The 20,504-nt window shown below is 44.7% G+C and overlaps 3 protein-coding genes across 4 annotated transcripts; all 3 read left to right on the forward strand.

Moving 5' to 3' along the window:
• Positions 1–19: 19 nt before the first annotated feature.
• On the forward strand, positions 20–2,864 carry LOC9628775 (stromal 70 kDa heat shock-related protein, chloroplastic). Its single transcript, XM_002974872.2, has 8 exons — positions 20–639; positions 714–966; positions 1,026–1,105; positions 1,165–1,307; positions 1,365–1,463; positions 1,529–1,718; positions 1,771–2,169; positions 2,233–2,864. Exons 1-8 carry the CDS (start codon positions 79–81, stop codon positions 2,641–2,643), a joined length of 2,136 nt encoding a protein of 711 aa, XP_002974918.2. The 5' UTR covers positions 20–78; the 3' UTR covers positions 2,644–2,864.
• Positions 2,865–3,940: 1,076 nt separating this feature from the next.
• Positions 3,941–6,841, forward strand: LOC9637715 (nucleobase-ascorbate transporter 1). 2 transcript variants are annotated; one of them, XM_024679993.1, is made up of 15 exons: positions 3,941–4,179; positions 4,268–4,503; positions 4,575–4,672; positions 4,749–4,925; positions 4,984–5,084; positions 5,133–5,208; positions 5,261–5,320; positions 5,375–5,559; positions 5,621–5,717; positions 5,777–5,863; positions 5,927–5,985; positions 6,048–6,139; positions 6,191–6,268; positions 6,353–6,513; positions 6,572–6,813. In XM_024679993.1, the coding sequence occupies exons 2-15, from the start codon at positions 4,425–4,427 to the stop codon at positions 6,779–6,781; spliced, it is 1,560 nt and encodes a 519-aa protein (XP_024535761.1). In that variant the 5' UTR covers positions 3,941–4,179; positions 4,268–4,424; the 3' UTR covers positions 6,782–6,813. The 2 variants fall into 2 exon arrangements, with proteins under 2 accessions (XP_024535761.1, XP_002974919.1); XM_002974873.2 differs by having other exon boundaries at positions 3,941–4,503; positions 6,572–6,841.
• A 3,227-nt stretch (positions 6,842–10,068) lies between these two features.
• Positions 10,069–12,678, forward strand: LOC9637716. Its single transcript, XM_024680116.1, has 3 exons — positions 10,069–10,337; positions 10,429–12,408; positions 12,457–12,678. Exon 2 carries the CDS (start codon positions 10,921–10,923, stop codon positions 11,950–11,952), a length of 1,032 nt encoding a protein of 343 aa, XP_024535884.1. The 5' UTR covers positions 10,069–10,337; positions 10,429–10,920; the 3' UTR covers positions 11,953–12,408; positions 12,457–12,678.
• The last annotated feature ends 7,826 nt before the right edge of the window (positions 12,679–20,504 follow it).

Here is a 20,504-nt window from a genome sequence, read left to right on the forward strand (position 1 = left end):
TACAAGGTCTTTATAGTAGCACAGCATTATCGGGCTCTAGGGCTAGGGATTTTGGCCAAGGAAGGAAGCGAGAGAGCGATGGCAGCGGCGACGCACGTCAGTGCTTGCTCCGCGGTGTCGACGGTGTGCTCCTCCTCCGAATCGAAGAATGGCGCCTACAGTAAGCAGAGGAGTGTGTTTCTAGGTAGCAATCTCCAGGGACGGAGTTTCTCCGGGAGTTTGTATGCGCGAATGAGGCGCCAGGCGCATCGCGGCGGCAGAGTGGGGGGTCCTTTGAGGGTCGTGAGCGAGAAAGTGGTGGGCATTGACCTGGGAACCACGAATTCGGCTGTGGCGGCTATGGAGGGTGGGAAGCCCACCATAATCACAAATGCGGAGGGGCAGAGAACCACACCTTCTGTTGTTGCCTACACGAAGAATGGCGACAGGCTTGTGGGTCAGATTGCCAAGCGCCAGGCAGTGGTAAATCCCGAGAACACATTCTTCTCCGTGAAGAGATTTATCGGGAGAAAGATGTCCGAGGTGGACGAGGAGTCCAAGCAGGTTGCGTACACTGTTATCAGAGATGAGAATGGAAACGTGAAGCTCAATTGCCCTGCGATTGGAAAGCAATTTGCTGCCGAGGAGATTTCAGCTCAGGTGAGTAAACTGTTCTTCTCTTTGGTCTGCTGTTAACGTTGTGTGATACGTTTGTTCTTTCTCTTGTTTGGCAGGTTTTGAGAAAGCTGGTCGACGACGCTTCCAAGTTTTTGAACGACAAAGTGAACAAGGCTGTCATCACTGTTCCTGCTTACTTCAATGATTCCCAGAGAACTGCCACGAAAGATGCTGGAAGAATAGCTGGTCTTGACGTGCTTCGTATCATCAACGAACCAACCGCGGCATCTCTTGCTTACGGGTTTGAGAGGAAGAGTAATGAGACAATTCTCGTCTTTGATTTGGGCGGTGGAACATTCGATGTTTCAGGTGAGAGGTCTATTACTGATCAAGTGTTGGTTCTTAACTCTGGAATCTTTTCTCTTCAGTTTTGGAAGTCGGCGATGGTGTGTTCGAAGTGTTATCAACATCTGGTGATACACACTTGGGTGGAGACGATTTTGACAAGGTCGGTTTTGTAGAGTCTGTTGTAAAGCTGAAGCTAAAGTTTACTTGCTGCTTGAGCAGAGGGTTGTCGATTATCTCGCAGCAAATTTCAAAAAGGAGGAAGGTATTGATCTATTGAAGGATAAGCAGGCGCTTCAAAGGCTGACGGAGACCGCTGAGAAGACAAAAATTGAGCTGTCATCACTTACACAAACAAGCATAAGGTAATGCGCTCTGTTTTCTCTAGTCGTCCTTGTCTCACAGAATTTGTCTTGGACCAGCTTGCCTTTCATCACGGCGACTGCGGATGGGCCGAAGCATATTGACGCAACTATGACTCGGGCTAAGTTTGAGGAATTGTGTTCAGATTTGCTGGACAGGTAGTCTCTTTTTGTCTTTGAGTTACGTTTGCACATTCAATATCGTGTACTTTTCTTGCTCCCAGGTGCCGCACGCCAGTGGAAAATGCTTTGAGAGACGCAAAGCTGACATTCAAGGACATTAATGAAGTTATTCTTGTCGGCGGTTCTACTCGTATTCCAGCTGTTCAAGAGATCGTAAAGAGAATGACTGGCAGGGCCCCAAACTTGACTGTCAATCCCGATGAGGTTGTTGCATTAGGAGCTGCTGTTCAGGTAAAAGTTCCGGTAATTGGTCTTGGTACTTTACTGAGTATTTTAATTTCAGGCCGGTGTTCTGGCTGGAGAAGTCAGTGATCTAGTGTTACTGGACGTGACTCCTCTGTCATTGGGCTTGGAAACGCTCGGAGGCGTTATGACGAAGATCATCCCCCGAAACACCACTCTTCCAACGTCAAAGTCCGAGGTGTTCTCCACTGCCGCCGACAGTCAAACGAGCGTGGAAATCAATGTTCTCCAGGGCGAAAGGGAGTTTGTCAGGGACAACAAGTCCCTGGGAAGCTTCAGGCTGGAGGGCATTCCTCCGGCTCCAAGAGGCGTGCCGCAGATCGAGGTGCGGTTCGACATCGACGCGAACGGCATCTTGTCAGTAAGTGCGACTGACAAAGGAACCGGCAAGAAGCAAGACATTACGATCACTGGCGCCAGTACTCTTCCACAAGACGAGGTAAAAACACAAGTTTTTCTCTTGCCAGATCTTGGTTTCTAACGCGAATACGAATACACGCAGGTGGAGAGAATGGTGAACGAGGCCGAGAAGTTCAGCAAGGAGGACAAGGAGAAGAGAGAGGCAGTGGACGTGAAGAACCAGGCCGACTCGCTGGTGTATCAAACCGAGAAGCAACTCAAGGAGCTGGGCGACAAAGTCCCGGCCGACGTCAAAGGCAAGGTGGAAGACAAGGTGAAAGCGCTCAAGGACGCCATCGCCAGTGACAACACGCAAAAGATCAAGGATGCCACCGCCGACTTGAACCAGGAAGTGATGCAAATCGGCCAGTCCTTGTACAGCCAACCGGGAGCTCCAGGTGGTCCAAGCCCCGGCGGGCCACCTCCGGGTTCCAGTGGGCCTTCCTCTTCGTCCTCGTCCAAAGGCTCCGGTGGAGACGAAGTTATCGATGCCGATTTTACTGACACCAGCTAGAGACTCAACACACACACGCAACGCAAAGCAAACACGCGAGAGATAAGTATGGCTTTCCTTCGTTTTCTCGTCTTTCCTTCTTTTCTATAAGCCGTGCGAGTGGGAAAGCTTCACAGATTCCTATGGTGTCAAATTTTTGTTAAATAGAGGAGGAGAAACAAAGCTTGCAAAAAGTTCTGAAAACAATGTTATGAGATGATCGATATTTCTTCTATATTGTTTATATGGTTTTGTGCTTTTATTTTTTGATTCCCTAGGTAGGTGCTAAGAGCACAACAATGTCAACACAAAGCTAAGTGTCTGGACTGTGTTCCTGACTGGTAGCTTGGGCCATGACACAAATGCCCAGGGGGCTTTGTACGGCGGTGACAGGGGGACTTTGTACGGACTGGTTGTCATGTTTCTCGATCGTATCTGTGAGTTCTCGATCATAACACCTCGCTAAAGCTTCCAGCTTCAAATCGATTTCTTTTTATGTATGCGAAGAGGAACGTTTGTTTGTGCATTTGGTAAGCTTAAAGCTGGAAAGCCCAAGCAAGCAGTGACAAAAAAGTAAGGACAAAGATGGTCCACACAGCAGACAGTACCATAGTGGAGGGGGGTAATTTAAAAAATCCCCAAAAATGTATAAACAATGTAAAAAAGAAAGAGTTTTTACTTGTAGCTTTTGGTGTTATGTTCCAGAACTTTCCGGCCGTGTATCGGAATATTTTTGGATCGCAGTAGTACCTACGGAGATAAGAACGCAATTGAGAGTTTTTATCAAACTGCACGAGGCATTTTGTACGTCATGGTAAAAACAATGCAAAGCTGCCGTATTTTAGACCATAGAAAATCGTAAAAAGTAATAGAATAGATTACAAAGGTGATGTAACCCTCACAGAGATCTTCGTCTAACACCTTGGTTTGATTTGAAATGGACAAAGATGGCGGTTTAGAAAATTGCCAATGCACCAACAAATTACAGCCGCTTTGTATAATCAGCGTATTCTTTTTTTTTCCCTTGTGATGCGGCTGCTACAACCATCGCCCTCCCATCAGACCTTCCTTTCACATACTCCCAGTCAAGAAAAGCAGCGTCAGCATCCGACGTGGGGCCCACCTCCAGCTCATCGCCCAAGTGGCTCCGTCGTGGCACTACCCGTTCTGCCCGGATGTGCCACTTTGCTGCCCAGCGAAACCGGGGCAGCACGGTCAGCACGATCAACTTTATTTTAAAAGATCCGCACGACACGTCAGCAGCTCGATATATAAATCTCACCGTAGCAAGCCCTATTGTAATGCCGCCATACGTTCTTCGTATAGTCCACCAACGACTACTTTTGCGTAGGCTACAGTATAGCGATAGTGCGCATATGCTTCGCGAATCTTTCCGTACGTAGAGCGCAATAGTGACTGGTGACATTTTTGTGTGTTTGTTTCAATCCCGGGGAGGGGAGGGGATGAATTTCTTCCCAAGCAAGAGGGCGTGAGAGGGGCGCGCAAGGGCGCAAGGGCTGGGGACTAGCGCCATCGCGGCGGCAGCATGAATCGCAGGTCAGATCTCGCTCCGGCAGCTCGGCAAGCGATCTAGCGATCTAGCGCCATCGAAATTTGGATGAAATATCGCTCTGTCTCGCTCCAGGCGCAGGGTTTTGGCAGCCGCTGGACGAGATTTCTCGGCGCATTGCTGGATCTTTGGCAGCGCTCGCCCGTGGCGGCATTGTCATTGGAATTCAGGGCTCTAGCAGGCACGAGGACCTAATCAACAAGCGCGCTCCTTCCAAGGGATTTTTCCAGCCATGTCAGAGGATCATCAGCATAAAATCCAGGAACAGCTGCCAGAAATCGACTACTGCCCGAACGATAGCCCGCCATGGCGTAAGCTCCATTCCTCCTCTCTCTCTTCAACCTTAAGAGCTCTTCTCTGATTGTGATGCTGTTTCTTGCAGCTCAAACTATCCTCCTTGGATTCCAACATTTTCTAACAATGATAGGAACCACGGTGCTCATTCCAAGCCTATTGGTGGGCAATATGGGCGCTACCAACGTAAGCCATGGCCATGTCTTGGCATTGCAATGGGGTTCGTTTGATTACTCACGACTATTGTATCAAATCGATGCAGGAACAAAAGGCTCGGGTGTATCAGACATTGCTGTTTGCTTCGGGGATAAACACTTTGATCCAAACGTTTGTTGGAACAAGGTTGCCCGTCGTTGTAGGTGGTTCCTTTGCGTATATTATTCCCATAACATCGATTACCAACTCGCCAAGGCTACGATCGATATACTACGATCACGATGTAAGTGGAAGAAAATGTGCCCTCGGATTCGTTGATTCTGAAGGGTTGTTCTTTCCAGAGATTTGTTCACACGATCAGGGCAGTTCAGGGTGCAGTCATTCTTTCCTCTATCTTACAGATAATTTTAGGATTTAGTGGTCTATGGGGGATCATGTTGAAGTGAGTGCTTGGGTCTTCGTGTGCTATACAGACTTATGTTTGTTACAGGTACATTTCTCCTACAACTTATGCGCCTGCAATTATTTTGCTTGGTCTCGGCTTTTATGAGTATGGCTTTCCAGGAGTACGTGCTTTCTTCAAAATCTAGTTGATTATATATTGTGGCTTTTCTGCAGATAGCCAAGTGTGTAGAAATCGGACTGCCAGCGTTGATCATTCTTCTCCTCTTTTCTCAGGTAAGCTGTCGTTAACTTCGTAGTGAACGTCTGAAGTGTTGTGGGCTCTGGCAGTATTTTAAAGCTTTGTCAAGAAAGAAGCTACCAGTTTTTGAGCGCTTCCCGATTATCGTGACAGTAATAATATCATGGGCCTATGCATATATTTTGACAGTAAGTGGAGCATATAGAGCCGCGACAGAGAAAGGAAAAGACCATTGCCGCACGGATCGTGCTCATCTAGTTGGATCTTCTCCCTGGTACGTAGACATTTATACTGTTCTTCGCAAACAGGCTGATGAAACATGAATTGTTATACAGGATAAGACTTCCATATCCGTTGGAATGGGGCGCTCCTACATTTGATGGGGGCTATACATTCGCCATGATGGCTTCCGCCCTCGTTGCTCAGATTGAGGTGTGCTTTTTTTCTATCGAGTTTTGGTGCTGAGACCGTAGCGTTTTCTTTTACTTCAGTCAACTGCAGCCATTTATGCTGTCTCACGGCTCGCGAACGCCACCCCGCCTCCTCCTTTTGTTGTTGGTCGTGGAATTGGATGGTTGGTAAGACATTTAGTATTCAGTCCAGTGCATTTTTATGGCTAACTTCTTTCTCAACACAAACAGGGATTCGGGACGCTTCTGAACGGCTTGTTTGGAACCGTGGTAGGACCAACTATATCACCGTAAGGATTTTCTTAGACCACATTCTAGATCACACGGTGACTTGGTCTTGTTCTGTCCGCAGAGAAAATGCGGGTCTCGTTGGAATTACCCGTGTTGGTAGTCGTCGCACGGTGCAAATCGCGGCGATTTTTATGCTGGTCTTTTCGATCTTAGGTAAGCACGCTTGCAAAGTCGTATCTGGATGCTCACATTCTCCACCTGCAGGTAAATTTGGGGCAGTGATAGCTTCCATACCACAATCGATTGTCGCTGCTATCTACTGTGTGACGTTTGCGGTCTTAGGTGAGATATAGACATCTTGCAAGCCATTTTTTTTTTTTTTTTTCTCAAATGCTTCTTGTCTTCTTTTCCTTTTACTCGTGGCAGCTGCTGTTGGGATTTCGTATTTGCAGTTTGTCAACTTGAACATCACCCGGAATCTTTTTATCCTCGGCTTCGCCCTGTTCATGGGATTCTCCGTCCCACAGTACTTCTACGAGTTCAGATCGGCCAGCAACCATGGCCCAGTTAACACAAATGCGGAATGGGTAATTTTTCTTGTCACTGTTTTAACTCGTCTAAAACGTTTGTTTCGCGCTTGGACAGTTTAACGACATACTCAACACCTTATTTTCTTCAAACGTTCTGGTGGGATTTGTGCTGGCTGTGCTCCTGGACAGCACCTTGAAAGCGCATAAGAAGGATCGGGGAATGGGGTGGTGGAAGAAGTATCACAAGTGGGATCATCCAACAAATGAAGAATTCTACAAGCTGCCTCTCAATATGAACAGATATTTTCCTCCTCCACACTACTAAGAGACCAATAAAATTTCGGTGACCTTTTTTAACTGTATAGAATCTCAAAGATTTGCATTTTCAGCCACTCAAAATGCAAGCATAAACCAGCTTGAAAGCTTTCTGAAGTGACGTTCTCATACAGAACTTGGAGACATTCTTTTCTTTTTTTTGGAAGAACAAAGTTTCATTATATTTTGTTTTGATTTTTTAGGCTGCAATCAAATAGAATAGAATAGCCTTTTACATATTTGTCTAATATTTGTTTTGGTTTGCGGTATTTGGTGATTTTCAAGAGGAAGATTGCCATTGGGTAGTTCATGAGAGCTTGAACTCGGTAATAAGTGCACTCTCAAATGTGTTTGAATCGCTCCTCCCACTGTAGCCATGGTAGCCACCTTAGGAGAATGACTCCCAAACAGTCAATGTAGGCAGCCAGGATCATCTAATTGCGGTAAATTAATCAACTCTTTTCAACCATGTTTTGAAGAGATAGTTGAAGGGCTGTGTAAGCTTGTTACCCCCAGGAACATGGAGAGTCGGGTGCAAGCATGGCGAGCTTGTTCCTGCGGTCACATCCCTTATGACCATTCTTAAAGTTAGTTAAATGACACATACAAAGCCATAATATTCTCTGTTGCAGTAAAATTCTCAATAATGACTAATCTAGATCAAGGGGAGGGAAGTGTTCTTAGTGGATTTGCTGGGACAACCATGTAGAGATGTCCTCTTGATAACATAGATGGAACAAGCCTTAACAGGCAGGCACACGCCAGTTAAGTTGATTGCACTGTTGCCGACCGTTGGTCGACCAGCCTAGCATGGTTACAAGTGGAATGTCGCTCCATTCAGCTGCAAGCCTGTCTCTGAGAGAGTCTGGAACACAAGTACTTGGTTCATGTCTCCAACCATAGCCCATGAGAGCACTCCACAGTGTCAAGTTCGTGATTGGATGGAGTCATATCGAATGTGTCCTCCACACTTGCTGTAGAAATCTACCAGAGAGACCTTCAAACGCAAGCATCAAACACAATCCTTCCACTTTCTCTGGTAAGGCATGAGTACGTTTTTGTGTTGTCTAGCAGCTGAAAAGAGCCCAAAAACCTGGGTGGTGAATCTTTAAGACGATCCAGGAATTTGTCTATGAAAGAAAAAGCTACGAGTGAGTGCTGTGATTCTGGGAACACTCAAGGCATGTAGTAGAGCCAAGGTTGGAAAATCATTCATGATAATCCAGTTTAGAGTGATCACCACTCTTTACATGGCGAGTGGTCTGGTTTATATGGCAGCATGGTGTTCGCAGCAGGTCTTTGATGGGATGACCAACAGGATACAGTGTCGTGGAACTCGTTGATTCAAGGATATGCCAGCAATAGGGAAATGCCAAGAGCTTTGGGCATCTTATCGCTCATGATCTCAAGAGGCACAATCACAGTCTGAGGCATCTCAATCAACAAGTAGAGACCAAGATTCTGTAGATGCTAAAAAACGATCACGAGCCAAGGGCTTGGTGAAGATATTGGCAACCATCTCTCCTGTAGCACAGTACACCAGCTTGAGGATCTCCTCTTCAGTCTTCTAATGAACAAAGTGATGATGAGTGTCAAAGTGCTTGGGTGGCAATGGTAGTGAGGGTTGGCAGACAGAGCTATACAGCTTTGGTTATCACACCACAGCCTTGTTGGACCTTGCTGAGGAAGGCCAACCTCTACAAGTAAGGCTCTGAGCCAAATAAGTTCTTTAGCCATGTGAGCATTGCCACTTATTTTCAAAGACTTTAGTTCATTGAATAATTTAAGAAAAAGCTTGTCACCAATTTTGTACTTCTGATGATTATAATACTTATTAGCCAGTCCCTTGTTTCATTCTTAATTTTGTCTCATGGTTAACTTTGCCAACTCAAATTTATCTTGCGAAGAAAATCACAAATATAAAGCACCCAAACTAAAGTCAAACTCAAATCTATTGGGAGACTCATAGCTATATTTGAGTGCTATTATGAGTAAATTGAAGCAAAAATAAATACTTAATATGGTTTTCACCTTTTATCTTATAATGATTTATTACAGGATAACCATGGAGTAAAACCTTAACCTTTGGACACGTAGGCCATAATCTAAGTTTTTATGTCTGGCACCACTGAACAAAAGGAATTCCCAAAGAGTGAAACAATTAGAGCATATAAGGAGCAAAGGGACAAATGTACGAAATGACATTTGAATAGTCTTAAAGCATTTAACATTTTTAATTCCAAGACTATTACACAAAACAAAGCCAAACAAAGTTTAATGTTATTTCGGTAAACACAAGGACATGAATATTCCACCAATTAGCATGGTATGAAGTTTAAGATTAAACTCAACTTACATGCAGAACAAAGATAAATATATAAATGAAGGAGTCCTCAAATTAGTTGGCCATATCTAACTTACCTATTATTCTTATTATACATTTGAACCCCCCATAAAATTCTGCATTTAACTTAGGTCTAAACCTAACCTCCATTGATGAAGTATTTATATCCTCACATTTATAAAATAAAGCTTTAGAACATAACACTACAAGAATTTTTTTTTTATAAAAATACAACCTTTCAATTATTTAAATATAGATGTATTCAATTTTAATGAAGAAATTTTTTTTGGCTACAACATTTTAATTACATGCTTTAAACTGTTAAATGTATTTTTTATAATGTCTTTATTATATTTTTATAGTGTTATAGCTGTCATATTGTGGATCTAACAATATTCACCATACTAATAACAATAAAGAGAGTGAGAATTGATGGATTCAATAAAAAAGATAGTATAGCTAAAAAGGATTAAAATAGTAATCTGGCCTCTTTTATTATAAGAAAATACATGATAAATTTGTTTAAAGAATTTTTAAATATTTGGTGAAACATAGATATTGATATTATTCAATTAAAACTATTGCGAATAGACTTGTTAACAATACTCAGTTTTAGTTGATTTAACCCCAAAAAATGGTGCAATTTTCTTTAAATATGTTGTGATTTTTCTAGAGCTTAAAATATTAAACTTTACATTTTTGGGATCAATTGCCTATGGTTGATTACTTTTTTCATAGCACTTCATTTTATAAAGTGTGATATTGAATTGTAATTAAAATATATTTTATGAATGGTAAATTTGAAACAAGAAAATTTCTTTTAAAATTTTTTCATCTACTCAATCAATTGCTAGGGTTTCGGTGGCAGACGAATATGCCACAATAGTGTTAAGAATATACCTCAATGGTGCTTAAGAATATGCCACCATGGTGAATTGGTACTAGGGCTTTATGGAGGTGGATGATCCGGTTTCTGGCTTGTCAAGGGAAATCGGGGAAGTTGAACGGCAGATTGCTGTGGTTGAGGGCCAAATTAGTGCGGTTGAGGGCCAAATCAGTGCGGTTGAGGGGCAACTCGAGCAACCAAATGATCCTGAGAAGGAGAAGCGGCTGTTCCAGAAGGGGAAGTGGCTGGTCGAGAAGGAGAAACAGCTGCGCAAGGAGAAAGAGCAGCTGCGCGAGGAGAAGAAGCAGCTGCGGGATCTCTTACTGGAGTCCGAGGGTAAGCCTTTGTGGATGTGGGCTCTCATTGTTTGTATTTCCCTTTTAGATCTCTTGAAGGATCTTTTGACTTGCGTTGTTTTTTCTTGCAGAACCAGTCAAAGCGGTTGGGACTGTGGCAAATATAGATAGTCTCTTGGATAGGTTTTGGCATGAGTTGTGCAAGCCAAATCGTGAATATCCCAAGGCGGATGCGTTTCTGGCGGATTTCCCAACGTGTAAAGTCCCACTGCCAAAAGATCCTACAGATGAATGCCCCCGCCTCTTGTGGCATGCACTAGACCAGCCTTTCGAAGCATCCAAGCGTATCATAGAGGTAACTAACAAAGCGCGGCCGTCTCTTCAACGTGTCGGGATCGGGGAAGACCAGGACATTATATGAGATCGCTGTAGCCCAGCGTGGGCTCTTCTTTGTGGGGGTCTCTGAGACTGGTACTGGAGCTGAAGGTTCAGGAGATCTCAAGTTAGTGACATCAAAGTTGCTGGAGCTGTATCCAACTGGAGACATTCCAGAAGTTAGTGCTGCAATCTGCCTCAAAGCTTTGCTCATCAGCAGGTTTTATTTGCTGGGGCAGGTGGAGAAAATGGGCTATTTGACAGGTCAGGCATGGCTCTTCAAGCAGGTTGCACTCCAGCATTTCTATGGCTTCAAAGATCCGTTCAAGGCGCTCACCATTAGACTTTTAAACTTGATACGGACTGAGGAGGACTTGGAACGCATTGAAGGTCAGTTCCAGGGGGTATTGGATCGTCTAAAAGGGAATTGGGATGGTCCGATTATATTCGACGAGTGTCAAATAATAAATTGCTGGTTGGAGAAGCGCTTTTCATCAGCGATTCTTGGTTGTAGCAGCAGATCATTTCTCGACATTCTTGTGCCGGCACTCATAGATTGTGGATTTCGACAATTCTACTATGCAGGCACAGGTGGTAGTATGCTAGCCGTGGCACGGGGTTTCTCTGCCACTTTGAAGAGAAGAGCTTCTGTTATTGTCTTTCATGGATTTGGTGGATTCACCACTGTTGAGGACTTCAAGCTCTATGCTGGGAAACTACTCCGAAGTGTGGATGGTATTGATATGCAGAGGGTCTGTGATTTGTACAAAGGGAGGTACAGGTTTTTTGTCACAGCACTTGAGCATTTCATTGGGAGCAAGCGTCCCTTGGAGCAGGCAACAGAATTCCTGATTGACTTTTTTGAGAAGATGTGCACCTCGAGTAAGATCAGTCGTTCTCAGGAGGGTGTACCGAACAAATCAGAATTGCAAGTCTACATGGATAAGACGGTTCTGAGGGATGTGGAGCAGTTTTTCGAAAGGACTCGGAATGCTGCAGCGGTCAAGGAGCTAAAGGTGATACTGTGTCACCAGATGTTTGGGTCTATATCCACTGTACTCAACATCAACAATCCATCTCTGAGCCTTGTGGAGTTCGGGTTAGCCTGGCTAAGCAGGGGAGACAGTGTTGCGTTGGAGGACTTGGATAAGTTCTCTGCAAAGCAGGACAGAGACACTTGGATCAAACTCCAGGAACCTGCTGTCATTCGAGCTCTTTTCCATTACTTTAGTAATCGGCCAACAGTCTTTGATGAGTTTTGTCAGCAGCAGGCAGTTTAAAGCTAAGGGCCAAGGCAGCGATGTGACAGTGACAGTGGGTCTTGAGTCTGAAAGGCTGGCGGGGCTTATGATTGACGCATTGGACGGAAAGGCTCCTGTAGACTTTGTGTCTCGCTTTCTTCAGAATCGCTTTGTGAAACTGAGCAACAACAATTGTGAAGTTCCTGCAATATATTTTGAGAAGGCAAAGGTGGTGAAAGCACGCGTTGCAACAGGAGTTGTGACAAAGATGTGCGGCAAAAGTCACACCCATGGCTCCGACTGTTATACACTTGAGCAGTATCTCGACGACGTTGAAGGGCAGGCTGACGCACTTCCAACGGTTCTCTGGACTGGTGATGGTGGCTGGGGTGCCTTTCGTCCAGACGCGTTGGTTTTTCTCACCAAGGAAAGGTGGCCTTCGGAGATGTGAGGCGGAGTGGGCGAGCGAGAACGGGGCGCAAAGAAATCCCCTTGGTAAGGCATATTTCATTTGATTTTTGACATGTTTATTTTGTCCTTCAGGTTTCACCTCTGTCGGCTGTTTGGGCTGGGCGGAAACTTCGGGGGATCGTCAACACGGAATTGCTGGATGCTGTGGAAGAGGTGAAGAAAGGTTTGAAGAAACGGAAAAGGGGGTGAAGTGCTCTGCTCGTCTTCGGCCCACTCACAGTTCTGCCCTGTGTCCTTGATCTTCTGTTGGGAAGTTTTTCAGGGACCACATCAATAAATCTCACTTTGTGAAAACGTTGCAGCAAGTCTTTCACATAATCCATGATTGCTTCTTTAATGACTATGAGTCGGAGCAGCGGCTCATTTCTTTCTTGCTTATTACAGATGAATGCCGGGGATGATGCGGCTACTCAAGGTGAAATTTCAAGTGCTTTGGACAGTTTGGATTTGATGAAATGCAGGAAGAAAAAAGATGGAGGTTTGAACAGGCTTAGAGATCTTGCTTCAAAAAATGGACTACTGCGACTGGCAGTTTTGCCTCATACGGTGAAGGATCTGGAACCGTTTGGTTCCAACTATTTTGCAGGTCAACTCCCTAGTGGTGGGCGGCTTTCCCCACTGAAACGGCAAAATGTTAAGGGGGGCATACAGCCATTGTGTGGAGTGATTGGTGGCAGTAACGTGTCTTTGTATCTGAAAGAGTGGTTGATTGATTCGGTCTGGGTTCTTAAAGCTAATATATAAAAATCTGCAAGTTCCCATCAAGACCCTGTAAGTCGTGTCTAGCACAAGGAATACGAAAGAAAGACTCTGAATCAAACCAGCAATGTAAGTTTCTCCCAGCATTGCAAGAAAAGCGAAAAACCATATCTGGCATTAGCGAACTCGACTGCTGCTCCTTTGAGAAGGCTTCATCTCTTTGAGACGAAGACCAAACGAAAAAAAAGAGAGAGAGAACGCACGATTTCGTGGAATTGAGCTAGCAATTCCACTTCTCACCCCTGACTTGTTTCAGTGCCGCCACCCTCGACTTCTCTCTAGTGATGACTTCTTCCTTTCTAGAAATTCTATCCTCAGAGCCTTCTCTCTCGCCTTATCAATCACTATATTCTCTAACGAGTTCTTGCCACTAGAATACCAGCCCCTTGTATTGTGAATGTAGCGCTTGCTACTAGCCCTATGCTCCATCCCTGACTCTCTCTAGCATCGTTATCCCAGCCGGAGCTTTCCCAAAGAGATGGATTCCATCGTCTTCTTCCGGGGATGGAGCAGCCACTGGACGATCTGGCTCCTCCTCCACGCGGATAATCTCCACCGTCTTGTCCAGGAATTCGTGGAGCTGATCTTGCATGGTAGAGCTTCGGGTGATGATCGGCGCTCGATTCTAGGCCTAGCAGCGCGCTATAGAGTGAGAGAGCTATAATCCACGACGCAGCTGCGCAGCCGCTTCTCTTCCTCCTCCCCTTCGCTGGATTCTTGCATCGATCGCTTTCTCATCTCCAAAACCCTAGGAAGAATGCGCTCACCTCTCTGGATCCAGCAATGCGCGGCCGATCTACCGAGCTCCGCTCCAGCACTCCAAGATCGCATTGATCGATCGGTAAACCATGGAGGCTGGAAATATTTCGAGGGCTTTTGGTGTTTGAAAGGGTCAATATGGGCGAGGCTATTGTCGATCCTTCCTGCTGGAGGAGAGCGCGGCTTCTTCTCCCAGGCCAGGCACTGGATTCGCTACCGCGGCAGCGTCATGGCGCTGGCGACGAGACAATCCCAGGTCCATAGAGCTCGAGGCTATCATTCTTTCCTGGCGGCTCCGAATTGCTAGAGAATGCTTCCCCTGGAACTCCAGAAGCTAGAAAACAGATTGAGAAGTATGTTGGTGAAAGAATTTCGATGAATTGCCTCGTTTTCATACTTCTTTCTGGTTTTTGTGGACTCTGCAATGAAAAGGAACTCTTGGACACTGCCAGGAAATCCAAGTAAGATCTATCTGCTTTTTTTCTTTTGCCGAGAGAGCACTGGTGATTTTGTTTTCCTTCTCCAGGGAGCATGGATTCTAAGGCCGAGCAAAGGAGATCCTGTTGGAGTTGTCCATTTTGTTGTACATCTTAAGGTATGGTTCCATGCTGCCAGGGGTGAACCTTGTGTTTAACTTGTTTTTATAATAAAAAGTTTTCTATTATGTAAAGAATTAAAGAGAATAATTTGAAATAAAATTTATAAAAGTTTAAATATAGAAGGAAAGGGTTAATGCATTTTTTTTTTCCAATCGGTTAAAGGTCTTAAGATACTTAAGGTTAAGCGTCTTTGGGTTTGAATAATATTGGGTTGAGTGACTTCTTAAAAAGTCCAAATCTAGAAATTTACATTTATCCTAATTGATATAAACTCAAGTTTATCTTTTATTACTCAACCTATTGCCATATGTTACATCAGGTGGTAGAGCCAATTTTCATTCTTTATGACAATGGCCATACACATAAATATATTGGGATGAGGTTAACCTAATTGTGTATATGGGTGATATCTAACTTGAGTTGCAGTCATTGTAGCTGGTGCCAAGTCAAATTTTTAAACTCATCATATGAATTAGTTGTGGCATAATTATGCCAAGTATAACTTTAAGGTTTTTCTCTTTCATTTTATACTTTTTTATATTTTTTCCATTCTTCTCACTTTTGTTCTTTTTTGTCCTTATACTTTTATCTTTTCTTCCATCACTCCATTATTTTTTTCTATGTTTTCATCTTGTTCCTCTATTCTTTCTTCACATCCCTCTTATGGTTTTGTGTTGTAGTAATTGACCAACTCATAAAGGAATATATCAATCTCTTGATTAAATGAGCATCTTGTCAAGACCCCTAACAAGATCAAGATTGAAAAATGCAGAAGACAAAGAAAAAAACTAGTGGAGATGAAAAAAAGGCATTAGATTGGCATTGATTCAGATTGTGGAAAAATGGAATAAAGCTAACTTATATATACTATAGGTTGATGAAGCTCCACCACTCTTGGATCAAGGATGGCCTAAATATAGCTGAGGTCAAGGAGGTGCCACGTCATCATCAAGAATGTGGTTCGAGAATCAGGAATCATATAGGAAATCAGAGAGTCAAGAATAGGGAAGTGTCTCGAAAGTCAAGAATGTGGTCTACAAATCAAGAATCTGGCGAGAGTCAGGAATGTGGCAAGAATTGGGGGATTTCTGACAGCACCCCCTCCTCAAGAACGAGTGGAACGAGGACATGAATAAGAATGAAGAGGAGGATGAGATGGGCGTCGAAGGATGGGAGATGGAGAATGAAAAGAATGAGGACTGGGACGAGAAGGATAGCGACGGTGGAAGTCCTGAACAAGATTAGGAGAATGAATCAGGTTGTCCGCAGATTCCCAAGTGCGTTCCTCAGGTCCGTAACCCTTCTAGTCTACCAGATAGTAGAGTTAAACCATGAGATCTTGGAATCAAGGATGCCCTAAACCTTGTACTCAGACCCATCCTTGAGCTGCACTAGTGGAGGCAGAGGAATGACCCGATTTGGAATAAAACTGGGAATATAAGGCTCAAGGAGAGAGGAGTGAAAAACAGGGTGAATTTGATATGAGGAGGGAAGTGCAAAGCGATAAGTGACAGGATTAATGATGGCAATGATAGGGAAAGGACCGAGGCATTTGAAATCGAGTTTGGGACATGGCCTGGTGGTGGAGATGGAACCAGACTTTATCCCCGATATTGTAAGGGGGACAATCCTGACGATGGACATTGGCAAACGTTTCATGAGATTCCTGAGCATGATGGAGGTAGAAGGAGATGGAGTTGTGGATTTTTTGGAGGTTGGAGACAAATGCCTTAAAGTGGGGATTTGAATGAGAGGATTTAGATGGAGAAGGAAGTGAGAGATTGAATCAGCCAGAGTTTGCAAAGAAGGGGGAAACTCGAAGGGAGGAGTGAACAGAGTTGTTATAGAAGAACTCAGCAAGGGGAAGGATATCGAACCAGTCATTCTAATGATAGTTGATAAAGCACCTCATGAATTGTTCCAATGTCTAAATCATTCGCTCGGACTATCCATCAGTTTGAGGATGATATGCCGAAAAGAGGTTGGCCTTCACTCCAAGCAGCTGTAAGAACCATTGCCAGAAATGAGATATGAACTAAGGTCCCCGATCCGAAACCACATATGCAGGAATCCCATAAAGTCAGAAAATTTCCCTGAATACCAGTTTTGCCATGTCCTCGCCCAAAAACTCCTTGGTACACGGCAGGAAATGCACCATCTTTGTGAAGCAATCCACCACGACTAAAATGCTATTGAAGCCTCCAGAACTCGGAAGATCACTCAAGAAATTCATAGAAATGGATTCCCAAGGACCTAAAGGGACCGAGAGGGAACGAAGCAAACATGAAGGAAGGTGGCGAGGTACTTTATTCCGGGCATAAGTGTCATAGGAGGTAACAAAAACTTTGATGTAGTCATCCATGTGAGGCCACCAAAAGTCCCGTGCAACCAGCTCATAGGTTTTCGCAATGCCAAAGTGACCAGCAGTCGGGCTATCGTGGCACGCCATTAGGACCAACCTTCGAGCATCACCTTCAGGAACTTAAAGCTGCTCCCCATGGTACAACAAGCCATCTAAGAACTCGAACTCGTCAAATCGCCGGCAGTTAGGAGTCACTAGGTGTCCAGCCTGAAGATGGGGGAAAATGTCACTAGCAAGGTCGTCGGATTGAAGATCATTTCTGATCACGTCCATCAAGGAGGAGTCCTGAGGGGCCAAGGAAATTGCCATAGCTTGAAGCCGATCAGAACAGAGGATAACTTGATCCTGTTGATCAAAGGCAGGATTACCAGGCTTGAGACTGAGATAGGAGCGCCTTGAATGAGCATCAGGAAGGCCCTGAAGCTTTCCAGGTCTGTACTTGATAACAAAGTCAAACCAACTCAAGACGACAGCTCAAAACTCGGGAAATGGCAAAGTACTCAAAATTTTTGTGATCCGTCCAGACCGTTGTTTGATGGCCCACCCCCTCCAAGAAATGACGCCACTCTCCAAAGGAATCCATGATGGTAAGGAGCTCCTTGTCGTGGATTTCATAATTGATCTCTACAAGCTGGAATTTCTGAGAATGGAAAGTGACCGGATGAAATTCTTGATCCACTCCAAGTTGAGATAGCACAACACTGATAGCAAAGTCGAAGGTGTCCGCCTTGATGAAGAAAGGTTGTGAGGGATTAACGTGGATCAAGACATGAGCAGAATTGAAGGCTGCTTTGAGTGTGTCGAAGGCCTACTAGGCAGCAGCAAACCAAGAGAAGGGAACATCCTTGCGAGTGAGATGCGTGAGAGAAAGGACAATGTCGAAGTAGTGATCAATGAATTTGCGGTAGAAGTTGGCAAAGCCAAGGAAAACCTGAACATCCAACATTGATTGTGGAGGCTCCCATTCGAAAATAGTCTTGACTTTGGCAGGATCCATTGTGATACCCTCAGGAGTGACAATGTATCCAAGGAACTCCACAGACTCCTGATCGAAGGAACATTTCTCAAGCTTCACGTATAGGCCGTGTTCCCGCAGCTTCGCCAGCACCTTGCACACATGCTCGTCGTGCTCCTCCTGAGTTTTTGAGTAGATGAGGATGTCATCGAGGTAGACGATCACCATCTGATCAAGAAACTCCCGAAAGACGTCATTTGCCATGTGTTGGAAAACTGCTAGAGCATTTATCAAGCCAAATGGCATAACAGTGTACTCGAAGTGGCCATAGCAGGTTTGGAATGCAGTCTTCTATTCATCACCAAGCTGGATCCGGATTAGGTTGTATGCTCCATAAAGGTCGATCTTGGTGAAGAAGCGGGCACCACCGAGGCGTTCCAACAGGTCCGAGATCAGGGGCAGCGGATAACGGTTCCGAACAGTCACCTTGTTCAAACCTTGGTAGTCGATGACTAGCCATAAACTCCCATCCTTCTTCTTGACAAAGAAGATAGATGCTCCAGCCAGGGACTGCGAATGTTGAATGTACCCCGATGCAAGGTTCTCATCCACATATTCTTTGAGGGCCTGAAGCTCGGACGGGGATAACCCGTAAATAGGCCCCCACAGAGGTGACGCTCCTTCCTATAAATCAATGGGACAGTTGTAAGGTTAATGAACAGGCAGTAAATTAGCTTTTTTCTTGTCAAACACATCCCCAAAATCATGATACTTCTTAGGAAGACTGACAGGAGAAACATGCAAAGCAAAAAGAAAAACAGGTTCTTCGTGAAGGAGTTCTTTCATAGTGATTGTGGAGATAAGAGGAGGCATACAACTGAATGGAATGATGGGATGAGGATACTTGGAAGAGAGGGAAAAGAAGATTGAGGGATAGGGAGCAAAGAGGGTGAAAACTTTGTAAAGTCAGGAATAGAACCCCGATTTGAGTTTAGGGAACTTTTCCTAATTTGGACTTGATGAACAGTAGGAGAAAACGTGGGAAATGGTGATATGGGAGAGATGAGCTGTAATTCCTTCCAACAGATCTGAGGCTGATGTAGTTGGAACCAAGGAAGGCCGAGCACCACAGAGGAGGACTTGTTGTTGATGATGTTGAAGGCAATATCGGTGACGGTGGACCCAATATGTACTCGAACGGGCAATTTTTCCCTAAGTCCAAAAGATGGAGACACAAAATGCCCGCTGATGCCTTCAACCCTTAGATCCCGTATAGTAGGAGAAAGAGGAACGTGATGTCGGGCAACAAAGTCTGTGTCCATGAAGCAGGAAGTTGCACCCAAGTCCAGTAGTGCTAAAGCCTTGACTCCTGATTGTCCGGTGAAAGAAAGGAGACATGGGATGTGGAAGTTGTAGAAATTGGTGGTGGCTTTGATGAAAGGTGGTGAGGAGCTTGATAAAGAAGAAAAGTGATTTTTATTCGGGGAGTCCAAATAGACAACTCCTACTCTATTTGGATAGAGTCGTTTCCTAACTGGAACAAAGGTGGACCTTAAAGCAAAGTGAACTTGAGCAGTCGGGGAAGCTTCTTAGGACACACAGCTGCTTTGTGATTAGGATCAGCACAATAAAGGCAAAGATTCTGAGATACTCGACATTGCTTCTCAGCAGGACTAAGCTTCCCTTTGATGAGTTGGGGAGTACCAGAAATATCCATCGGACTGGAGCAATAGGTTCAGGAGTATGCCCTGAGGACTCAAGCTAGGATTCCTGAGTCTAGAACGGGAAAATGGCGGCGCGGCGACTTTCCTGACAACGTTCAAAGAGATGATTGTTGCATTAAACAACTTTGTTGATGGCGTTCGATCCTCCATGGTGAGCAACAAATCCTTGACACCGTTGTTGAGGCCGAAATGAAATTGATCAATCAGGGCCCGCTCATCCCACTGAGTGTCCAAGGCAAGGAGTTGAAACTCCACAACATAGATCGAGGCAGGATGAGACCCCTAAGAGAGATGTCTCATCCTTGTGGTGGCAGCCCGAACCCGATCCATCTCGCCAAAATATGCTTCAAGCTTCTCTTTGAACAACTGAAAATCCATCAACTTTGGAACCACGACCTCTTTCATGCTCTTCTCTAGGAGAGGAGAAAACCATGACAAAGTTGCACCTTTGAGCAACGTCCCGATCGCGTCGATTTGAGACTCGGGGGTGGGGTACTGCCGATGTTGAAGTGCGAAGATCAACTCCATCTGGTTCAGGAATCTGCGAAGCTCCAAACGCTTCCCTGAGAACTTCACCGGGAAACTCACTTTCGGTTCAGGAACTTTTCTTGATCCTTGAGCTGAAAGTGAAGCAAGCTCCTATTGCATGTGAAGAAGGGCCACCTTCAGCTCGGTATTCTCAGGCTTGATTTTTGCAAGGACTTCGGCGAAGGAATTAGGATGACTTGGAGACTCCATCAGCAAAGAAGAAAGAAAAAGGGGAAAAAGGCAAAGATAATCAAAAAATCAAAATGAGCTAAAGTAAAAGCAAAAAGCACAATCTGAATCAAACTGTCAAGACCCCCAACAAGATCAAGACTGGAAAATGCAGAAGACAAAGAGAATAGCTAGTGGAGACGAAAAAAAGGACTTAGACTGGTGTTGATTCAGATTGTGGATAAATAGAACAAAGCTAACCTATA

This window comes from Selaginella moellendorffii, unplaced genomic scaffold, assembly GCF_000143415.4.
Source record: "Selaginella moellendorffii unplaced genomic scaffold, v1.0 SELMOscaffold_26, whole genome shotgun sequence".
NCBI classification, from domain to species: domain Eukaryota; kingdom Viridiplantae; phylum Streptophyta; class Lycopodiopsida; order Selaginellales; family Selaginellaceae; genus Selaginella; species Selaginella moellendorffii.

Excerpts from the sequence above, each read along its gene's own strand:
- LOC9628775 (XM_002974872.2), top strand. The coding sequence starts at position 79 with ATGGCAGCGGCGACGCACGTCAGTGCTTGCTCCGCGGTGTCGACGGTG. Across the intron at positions 1,106-1,164 it reads GTGGAGACGATTTTGACAAG|AGGGTTGTCGATTATCTCGC; the intron begins GTCGGTTTTGTA and ends CTGCTTGAGCAG. Across the intron at positions 1,719-1,770 it reads CATTAGGAGCTGCTGTTCAG|GCCGGTGTTCTGGCTGGAGA; the intron begins GTAAAAGTTCCG and ends TTTTAATTTCAG.
- LOC9637716 (XM_024680116.1), top strand. The coding sequence starts at position 10,921 with ATGGGCTATTTGACAGGTCAGGCATGGCTCTTCAAGCAGGTTGCACTC.
- LOC9637715 (XM_002974873.2), top strand. The coding sequence starts at position 4,425 with ATGTCAGAGGATCATCAGCATAAAATCCAGGAACAGCTGCCAGAAATC. Across the intron at positions 4,504-4,574 it reads GAACGATAGCCCGCCATGGC|CTCAAACTATCCTCCTTGGA; the intron begins GTAAGCTCCATT and ends TGTTTCTTGCAG. Across the intron at positions 6,269-6,352 it reads TGTGACGTTTGCGGTCTTAG|CTGCTGTTGGGATTTCGTAT; the intron begins GTGAGATATAGA and ends TACTCGTGGCAG.